Source organism: Taudactylus pleione, unplaced genomic scaffold, assembly GCF_031769625.1.
Source record: "Taudactylus pleione unplaced genomic scaffold, aTauple2 ptg000454l, whole genome shotgun sequence".
NCBI classification, from domain to species: Eukaryota; Metazoa; Chordata; class Amphibia; order Anura; family Myobatrachidae; genus Taudactylus; species Taudactylus pleione.
Genome location: NW_028284856.1, coordinates 17,604,508 through 17,615,158, shown reverse-complemented (window position 1 = coordinate 17,615,158; position 10,651 = coordinate 17,604,508). Strand labels below are relative to the sequence as shown.

At 40.8% G+C, this 10,651-nt stretch overlaps 1 protein-coding gene across 1 annotated transcript in view; it reads left to right on the top strand.

The window, feature by feature from the left end:
• The first annotated feature begins 2,007 nt into the window (after window positions 1–2,007).
• The window catches only part of CSGALNACT1 (chondroitin sulfate N-acetylgalactosaminyltransferase 1), a 126,673-nt gene continuing 118,029 nt past the window's right edge, over window positions 2,008–10,651 (top strand). The window contains exon 1 of the mRNA XM_088448275.1: window positions 2,008–2,666. Coding sequence (XP_088304401.1) covers window positions 2,036–2,666 — 631 coding nt within the window. The 5' untranslated portion in view covers window positions 2,008–2,035. The remainder of the gene's footprint in view (window positions 2,667–10,651) is intronic.

The window sequence follows — 10,651 nt, the reverse complement described above, 5'->3', positions numbered from 1 at the left end:
CATGCTTATTTATAGGTGCGTATCCACTAATAGACATAGAAAAGAGAGCACGATTACGACATTGTAATCTTGCAGTTGTTTCACAGTTTGTGATGTGCCGACACTGAACAGTCAGTCGTTCAGTGTAGGCACATCAATCATCCCCGAACATGGGCAACCTGACGGCGTCGTCAGGTTGACCAGCATGTTCGGGCGATGATAGATGTAAAAAACGATCAGCGGGCACGCTCATCGCTGGTCGTTTTTGACATTTGCATAGCCGATTTGCGAACGATTGAACAATAATGATGTCCTTATCGTTCAATCGGCCTGTTGAATCGCTAAGTGGAAACGCACCTTTATGTCTATACACAAGTTTGTTACTATTTGCAGGAAAAGCAAAACAATGTCAGAACAACAGATTACTCTTTTATATAAAAATATTGTCTTTGCCTTATTGTGACACTAATTCAGTTACTTTGTATTGTGTGTGCGCTGTGAGAAGTCACTTTTCCTGAATACCCTTTATCTCCTCTCTTCCAGATTTTTACTCTTCTATGCAAAATCTGCTCACATGACAGGTCCCATATATGATGTATATTTAAAGTCTAATTGGCTTCTTTAGCAAACTTTGGCTACAGACATTTAATTATTAATATCATTGACCCGGCTAGCTGGGCTTTCCGTTCCACAAATATTTGAATTTAAAAAATCAATCAAATAAATAAATAGTAAAAGCAATATATAATATATATTTTTCTGCTATAACAACTTAAAAAAAGGCTTTATTCAAATAAACAAACATTTTCTGTTATGTTCTTTCAGCTATTTCCGTGAGATGAGATTAGCAGTAACAGAATTATTGTGGCAGTACATGGTAAATGGACTGTTGAGAACAGTTGAATATTTTCTCTGGTGGGCAGGAGCTACCTGTTTTCTCTGAAGATGATACAGGATTTTGTCCTGCTGCTAATTGTCATGTCAGGGCTGCTCTACTGCGGCTAACACTGCCGGTGAAAGCGAAATGCTACGTGCGTTTGTGAGGCGAATGTCATGCCCATAGTTACTTGTTATACAGTCAGCAATGAGAGTTATGAGGTGACATCACAGCATTTTGATGCACTGCCAGGAGCAATGAATTTAGATAGCTAAATGAGAGAGTACATGTGCTGTAGCTACCAATCAGAGATTTGCTTTTATTAGTCCGACCACAATTTTAAATCTGATTACTATGAATTACAGGACACCAATGATCATTTCACCAAGCTATTGATGTGGGACTCATTACTTACACATCATGGAGGCTGTCACATTGTGGTCTAAGCTAACATTAATAAGTATGCCGCCAATCCGTTTTCTAGGAATTGGTGACATCACTAATACCTCATTGCCTGTTCCTCAGTGATATCAATAGTCCCTAGTGAATTGGTAGTGCTGAATATTCATTAACCCACACAATGGCTTAGTGCTGATGAATCCACCTAAAGTAAGCACCATAATGTTCAGTTGTTCAAAAATATAACAGAGTCCGGCACTCTCCAAAATGTATACGAATTGCCCTGGTGCCACAACAAACCCAGGGTTAAACATGTGCAGAAAAAAGTGAAGGGCACTCAGCGGGACTTCAGCAGCTTGTGAGAAAGCTGCTGAAGTCCCGCTGAGTGCCCTTCACTTTTTCCTGCATATATATATATATATTACACTGTAGAACTGTCAGTAACCATACTGGTTATGTAAAATCTAAAATACATATTAAATTCTAATCCACAGCATGTTGTTTTTGTTTTCTAGATTCCTGATTACACATAAAAGCTGAATGTTTTTGACTGCAATGACACAGCTAGTTACGGAGTTTCTAAGGTTTGTTCTACATGAACCATGGCTCACAAAATATTTTTCTACACCTGTAACTGATCTACGTGAAACAAGTTTATCCTAATGGGACAGTGGAGGCTCAAGCACTGCATTTCCATGTTCAATTTAGGTGTGTTTGCTTTTCATCAACTGCATTATCTATCAGGATGAAGATTATATATTTTTTCTCTTAAATACGAGGATGGTACGGCGAGGGCTATTGAGTTGGGTTTCTCGAGTGGGAATCCTACTTGTTTGTCTTTGCTGTATTGTATCTGTTTTGTATATGTTGGCCTGCACCCCAAGGGCCGAGGATGAACAGCTCATACTGCCCAGAATTAATAGCCCTACAGGAAAGGAAGGCTACCATGCTATCTTGCAGGAGCGCGAGGAAGAACATCGGAACTATATTACTAGTCTGAAAAAGCAAATTGCCCAGCTAAAGGATGAGCTTCAGGAACGTAGTGAAAAACTCAAAAATGTTCAAGGTCACTACACTGATTCTCTCACTGTGACTTTTGACCATGCCAGTCCCGAGAAGACACAATCAGACCTCTTAGATTTTCTGCACTCCCAGGTCAGCAAGGCTGAAGTGCATAATGGTGTGAAGGTTCCCACAGAATATGCTGCCATTCCATTTGATAGTTTTACTCTGCAAAAAGTGTACCAACTGGAAACTGGCCTTACTCGCCACCCAGAAGAAAAGCCAGTAAGGAAAGATAAACGGGATGAGCTTGTGGAAGCTATTGAAAAGGCAGTGGAAGCTCTCAACAATCCTGATGATGGAAGCAACACACCTAGACGAGTATATACATCTAATGATTTCATTGAAGGTAAGATATGGCTTAGCAGTTTCCTTAGTGATTTTCTAAAAATACCAGCCCTGTCATTTCTCCAGTGTGTAGTCAGTCATGACATGCGTTACACATAGACAAATCACCTCTCATAGTTTGCAGAGTGTGTTATCCTTATATAAGTAAGCGTTATCGGAGATTGCACATTGATTTTACATTGACAGGGTAGCATATGCTCATACCTCCCAATGCTGCTTACTGCAATCGACAGTTCTGATTTTTTGAGGTCCAAACCAGATAAAAAAGATGCCCGATTTTGTGGGGAATGGGCCTGTGTGCAACCGGTTCCTTTTCCTTTTTTGCTTTTAATAGAATAGACACAAGATTCCTGTGACTTATTAGGCTCTTCCAGTTAAAAATATAAAATGTAAAAATTATATAAGTGTTTGTATAGTTATAAACCTTCCAATATTTTAAAAGCAAAATTGTGACTCATATAAGCTCATACTACAACCTACCCAAACTACACTAGATCCATTCAGTAATGCCCAGAACCATCTATATTAGGCATTAGCTGAAGTACACGGTGTTGCCCAGGTTTAAATCTTCATGTTTTATTATGTGATGTCATCCAAATCCATCCAGTGGAGGAGTAGTACAGGATCCCTGGGTAAAAGTTCTGCCCGGCGCACTCTGCTGTGAGGTCCGACCAGGACACCACTCCATTAGGCATCCCAGACCAATTGCCATCCCTCTGTGAAGTTTTAATTCAAATCCATTCAGTGGAAGGCTCAGAACAGGCTACCCGGGTCAAAGTTCTGCCTGGCGTACATCAACAGGAGGTCCGACTGGGACCTCATCCCCCTAGTATGTCTTCTGGGATCCAGTGTTACCACACTGTGAAGTTTTTATTCAAATCCATCCAGTTGAAGGCTCAGAACAGGCCCCCTGGGTCAAAGTCCTGGCCAGCGTACACCAGCGGGAGTTCTGACCAGGACCCTAACCCCCATAAAACCTGGCCAGGATCCAACTGGACCACCTCGTGTTGGTTTCATCCCAATCGGTGCAGGGGTGTACAAATGCATAACCGGACGGACAAACAAACAGACTAATTAATTTTATATATAAGATTGCCAAGCCCCCTAGCCCCCAGGCCTCGTAGCCGCCACTCACTCTATTCATAGCTCTCAATTGACAGTCTTGTTTTTGGAGGACTGTTCCATGATCATGATGCTCATTCCAATTCACGGAGGGGTTGGAAGGTGTTGCACACTATAGAGGAAAGTTTCTCTAAGGGCCCGATTCACTTAGCCTTGTTAATTTAACAGGCGGGGAAAAGGGTAGTAGCCTCGGACTTTTACACCCATGGCTATTCAATCAGAAGTCCTTTTCCTTGGCCAGTAAATGTGTGGCTAACGCGCATTAATCCATACATTCCGAGTTAAGTATCCGTAGCTATGGGTTAACGCATTTGCAATAAGGGCAAAAAACACTACTTAATGTGGATTTCCGTTTAAGCCTCAGAAGAAGGTGAACAGAAGTCCGCGTTAAGTGGGCTGCCATAGGTCATAATTGAATAGCCCTGGGCACTGCATCTCGGCTAATTAGCACTTTGAGGCTAATTGAAATCGGCCCTAAAATTGGATTTTTTGTTAAAAAAATGCCCCCGTGTCCCCCCATCCCACTGCCGAGAACTCCAATTTTGGGAAAAATATTTTTAACCCCTGTAGTTGTGCCAATGTTTCCGCTACTGGTTGAGAGGTATGATATACTGTTGTTTCCATGACTGTAGATTTTTATTTAATCTTACAAGTAGGAGATAGATTATTGTTTGACAAGGAAAAAGAACATACTTGCTAATTCTCCTGGAGTGACCACAAAACTACCTGTAGAGAGAAGGTTATCCTACTGCAGGGGGTGGCCAAACCAGTCCTCAAGGAACCCTAATGCTGGATACACACCAGCTGACATATCGGCCATTCAATTGAACGGCCGATATTGAGTGCACGTCGGCTAGTGTGCACAGACGATACAGTATATCTGTGAACGATGTCGTTCATGGCAGATATATCTACAGATACAGTATTTCTGCTCATCGTGCTGTGTGTATGGGCGGTCAGCCGACAGCCCGTACACTAGCTGCAGAGGCCGCCGGGGAGCGGGACCGCAGTGATGGTGTATTGATAGATCGGAATCAATCTTCTGTAATTAATCACCAGCCCAAGTTCATTAGTGTATGTCAGACACCTGCATTACTAAGATCTCAGGAGACGGAATCACCACAAACATCAGCCTTGGCTTCAAGATTCCCTCTGGCTATATTTGCGTGTCATCCAATAATATAAAGCACAGCGTTCTTACTTTTGCAACATATCAGAATATTCACACATTATATCTCACTATAGCAGTCATTGTTATTTGCACACGTGGGAGTGTTAGGGGGGTCTTATTCATAACACTATCTGCATGTTTATACATTCCAAGGTTCTTCAACTCATAGCTTAGCAGAAATCAGTCTTTGTAATATATACATTTAATGCTATGAATACTTAAAGGCACACACCATCTTGTGAAAAGATGGGGTCTTATGTGGATAGCTTAATAACAGATTTATCAGTATGAACAACCATCATCTGCAGATATATCTACAGATCAGTCGATCTGCAGGTATATCTTTCTGTGTGTACCCACCTTAATAGTTCATGTTTTCCAGACCACCTGTGGATCTGTAGAATGTGTCAGTTAGAAATTAATGCACCACATGTTTTAAAGTGTGACAGTTAATAATGACTACACCTGTGCACCAGCTAGGTGGTCTGCAAAACGTGTAATATTAGGGGCACTCAGGGACTGGGTTGGCCTACTGCATCCAAGTAAAATGAGCATGATGAGGTGGTGATGGCGTGATTCTCAGCTAATCACCATAATGATACACTTTGTCCCACATCCTCCACAGTAGCAAAGTGTGTAGGTACAGTATGATTTATTCGTATCTACTGTACAGGGCCAGACAGAGTTTATATTAAAACTGCAACAGTTGCTTGTCGTTACCATGCATTCATTTCTAATCATAGCACTTCACAGACGTGGCTGTATCATTATTTTATAAGATAAAATAATCTGTACTAAATACCTATTGCATTACAAATAAGCAAAATTGCGTAATTATAAACGCATGTAACATGAAGGATAAAGCCACACTTACCAGGAGGGGGCAGCAAGGTCGGCAGAGAGAAGGCTTGGTGGCTGGAAAAGTGGCCAGTGCAGGGGGCATGGAAGCACGATCGCCTCGTTGCTGCTCCATCCACTACGGGTGCGAGTGAGTGGAGGAGAGGCCGCAGGGTGGGGGGGTGGGGGCGAGTGGTGCGGGAAACTTGACTACTTTTCTGGGTGGTATTTCAGGATAGTGGGCAAGTATGGATAAAGCTCATATTAGAAGTTAAGGCTGTGACGGAGCTACCACCGGAGCAGTCCTGGCAGTACTGGTAATAAACACTCATATCAGCACACACGTAGGCTGGTGCGTGGTCAGTGACACCCCATTTGTGCTTGCAGTTCCAGATACATCAAAATGTACAGAATAATTACAAAGTATATTCTTCTTGCTGAAAGTCTGGATTTGTGGTTCTTACCTCATTGATCTTGTTTACTTTCATAGCGTGCGTGGCACTAGGAGAAATGTGTATGGTATAAAAGAAGAGAAGGGCACTACTGGCAGTGCCTACATTCCAATGGTAAAATCATTTCTTTGCTTTATCAAGTTGTACGATTATTCTTCTTTTTCTCAGAAAAAGCCATTAAAACACTTGTCATAAAGTGCGCAGGATGAGCACAAAGCCCAAAGTATATGTTATGTAATCTTTTTCTGCTGTCTATTCCGGTATTTCATTGACTATGAAAATCAGGGCTTGAAAAAACCCATCTGATCAGATTGTTATAAACTCAGTCTGGCATTTTCAAGTGAGAACTATCAACCTGTCCAAATCACTTACATCAAATTCACAGTGCTAGGTAGAAAAACAATCCATTGTGTTCGGTGTCTCCTCTCTATCAATGATTTATCTTGATACAGAAATACAAACAGTTATCCTTTAATTTGGATAAATTAGATCAATCTGAGTAAAACTATCTAAAAAACAATTGCAGCATGCTTGTTCCTTATATAGCATTTATACTTGAGAACATTTATAGTTTATGCTTTGAATAATCTATGGATATTATATCAGTGTGTCACCATATAAGCATGTACCTGCCCTGGTCCTATCTGAGGCTTATCACACAAATGCCCCTGTTACATTGTATTCAGTTTTCTTGAACCATTTACTCTCTACATTCAGAATATATCTCATGCACCCAGTATATTATTATGTGATTAATGTCTTCTGTAGCTGGATGTGTTTCTCTCTAATAGACTGTCAAGGTTCATGTGAGTGTCTGTTATCGTAATAAACCATAAATCTTGTTTATTTCTTTGCTCTTTCTTGACCCTATTTGGCCATTTGAAACATTTTATGATAAAATGAAGTTATGACTTTAAAATTAAATTGACCCTAAAAATAAAGTGGTAATTGCTTCGCTGAATACAAAAAAAAACATCCCTACCAAGAAGATTTCCAACCTCCTGGATTACAGTGATGTTTTATCTTACTTGTTTCATAGAACGGCAGTCTTTCTCCCTACAGTACATATGGCTTTTTGTCATAGAGATTATGTGGACAATGGAATGTAAGCCCTTTCTTTTAAGATACCTCCAACTTTTCAAACTGGAGCCAGGTTCACAGATAATTTGTTTGTCGCTTTGTTTTGTTTTAATGTTTTTACTAAATTGGTTAAAAGCACCTAGAAAGGATATTTCCCATAAAAACATATTTTTCTGTTCTTAAAATTTTAGTGGAGTCCAAAAGAGGAAACCCACCTGGAACATGCTTTTGTGTACTAGGATTTAGGTGGGGCCTTGATGACGTAATTCTCTGTGAATCATGCCTGCGGCACCATGATGCACCACTATAGCCCCATCTCCTGTGGTGCATGACAATGAGGACTTCAGGCAAATTTGTATCATCAGAACCAGTGCACTTGTCCTTTGGACTACCCTTCTGGGGTCTCCTAGAGGGCAAGTTCCAAAGAGTAGGCAAGTACAGATGTTCCCTTGCAATCGTGCCAAACAGCCCCTCTCTGTGTTCCAGGTTCTGTTTTCTGAACAGATAAGGAAAAACCTCAGCATTATAGGGCAGTACAGCAGCAAGAGAGGTATATTTTTTTTCTTTTAATTAAAACTATAGGCCCAGCTAGCCCAAGGCAATCACATAGGGACCAGCCTGCACCTGCCCCACCTCTGCCCCCGATGATAGTGGATGGAGCTCCAAAAGTAATGGGTCCATTGGGATTTACCCGGCCCCCTGCCAGCCCAATCTAACCCATGCCCCTGTCACCATGAAGAGTGCCATCATTGCAGTGTCACAGGCTCTTAATGAGCTAACATTCCCGCTATTCATCAACCTTTGTATTTTCTGATCAACATTTTATTCTAAACACGTTGCATGCTATGTGCAACATCTCCACTTCTAAAAACCAGCACTTTAGTAGATATAACCCTAAGAATGATAAGTTGCTGTGACATCACTGCCCTTGTGTATAAATTGACCAATCCACACTGTGCATTTTTGTAATGCAAATCTGTGTACAGTAGCTGTCAATCACTGGCTGCTTATTGGTTGGAGAAGCCCCTCCCTCCTAACATGCCAACCTGCTGCAAAGGAGTGCAAAAGAGCATGACTGAAATATTTAGTTAATTATAAACAAACCAGATATTTCACACATTTTATTCCGCTCATAAATACACATCCATTGATATGTATTCATGTCTGATACTGGCTTTACTTGCAGGACATTTTCAGGACAATAAAGCCGAAGTAGTGAGTCCCTTCAACAACTGTTCTTGTTTTATGTTCAATCGTGGAATAGAGAATGCTGTTCTTTTTAGTCATAAAGCAGAGCTTGTGCTTCTCCTTCGATTCCACTTACATCCGCCAGATGTATTTTGACATGCTTTCAGTAAACAGTTAATATTCCTATTTTTGACATATCAAAATGAAGAGTAATATAGGTACTACCTGGATATTTAGGAAAAATATTGTAATTTTTTAAGAGAGCTCTTTAAATGTACGGTTCAATTCATATTAATCATATACTGTAATAATTATGGTATTACCTGCTGTTAATGTAATAAGGAACAACATTGTCCTAAGTATGGACCATTTTTTTTTCTATAAAATCTGTTTTGGGAAGTTACAGTAGGTTTAAGATGTCACTAAATCAGGAATTGATTAAATAAATATTTAATTTGAATGATGTAAGTTTGGATAGTGACCATTTGAATACATTACAAATATTGTAGCATAGAAAAAAAGGGATATTCCCTCCAGCACACTGCAGCAATATCAACAAAAATACTTGAATCCTACATGATAATAGAAATTCAGAGGTATTAGTTGCATACATTTGCAAATATATGATTAAGCGGCGGGCCAGCGTCAAGGCTTCTCTATACCGGCGTCCCTAACATTAAGGGGTTCACGTCCGAGGCGCATGGCACCCCAAAAGAATCCAGCCAAGGACCATCCCCAGGCATCATACGAAAAAGGGAAAAAAGGTGATAGTGAAGTGTAAAGTATAGATCTGTAAATATAATCAATAAGTGTTAATATAATGAGAGACAATTATTACATAAATAATAAACAAACAAATAGAAAGGTGATGAAAAAGTATCTATGTGAATTAAGTGGTGATGGCCTGAAAAAGGCCCAGCCAGAGTAACTCCGGGGACCCTACGCCCAAATGCTCACCCCAAAATAATTATTGCTACCTAATAGTAGCACCCACTCTTGGTCATATAACTACAAATTAATGTACTGCATAATAACATCACATGTATAAGTCGAGAGCTGACTCACCTATGAGGTACCCCAGAAACCTCCAAATGGCACTATAAGGACCAGCACATCCTCCCAATGCTGGCTCCCTTCATGCATCTCAGAACTGCATATAAATAGTATGGTGGTCACTCACAGCTTAATGATATTGCACAGGTGCCTGTAAAGAGTGGGGTTTACACTGAACCACAGAAAAAATGGATATTCCCTCCAGCACACTACAGCAATATCAACAAAAATACTTGAATCCTACATGATAATAGAAATTCAGAGGTATTAGTTTCACACATTTGCAAATATATGATTAAGCGCCGGGCCAGCGTCAAGGCAATGTATGCAACTAATACCTCTGAATTTCTATTATCATGTAGGATTCAAGTATTTTTGTTGATATTGCTGCAGTGTGCTGGAGGGACTATCCCTTTTTTTCTGTGGTTCAGTGTAAACCCCGCCCTTTACAAGCACCTGAGAAATATCATTAAACTGATGTGAGCGACCACCATACTTTTTATTTGAAATATTGTAGCATACTTGCCTATACTCCCGGAAGTTGTGGGAGGCTCCTGATTTTTTGGGTAGCCCCCTGCATCCCTGAAAGCGTGGGCAGATCTGCCGCATCATGTCCACTTCCTAGTGAAGTGGGCTGAATGGGGAGATTTTACGGGGAATTTGCGGGTCTGTAGGGAGGGAGCGTGGCTAAAATTACCCAAATTGCATTATTTAGCCCCGCCCCTCCTTGCGGACTTGCAAATCTCTGACTTTTCTCAGAAAGGGGCTGGGCTTAATGATGTCTACGGTCCGGCTACACCTCGGAACCTACCAGCAGCGTCTCCTCTCCGGGCTGCTCACGGAGAGGAGTTTTCAAAATTCGGTAATTATGTATTGTAATTAGGGGTGTGCAGGCTCGGATAGGTTCGAGTTTGCACGTGGAGTTCGGATTTTTCCCTCCAAAAAAACGGAACTCAGAACGAGGCAAAACGTCATCTTACATGGACGAACATCATCATTCCTGGTCTTTTGTCCAGGAATGATGATGTTCGTCCATGTAAGATGACGTTTTGCCTCGTTCTGAGTTCCGTTTTTTTGGAGGGA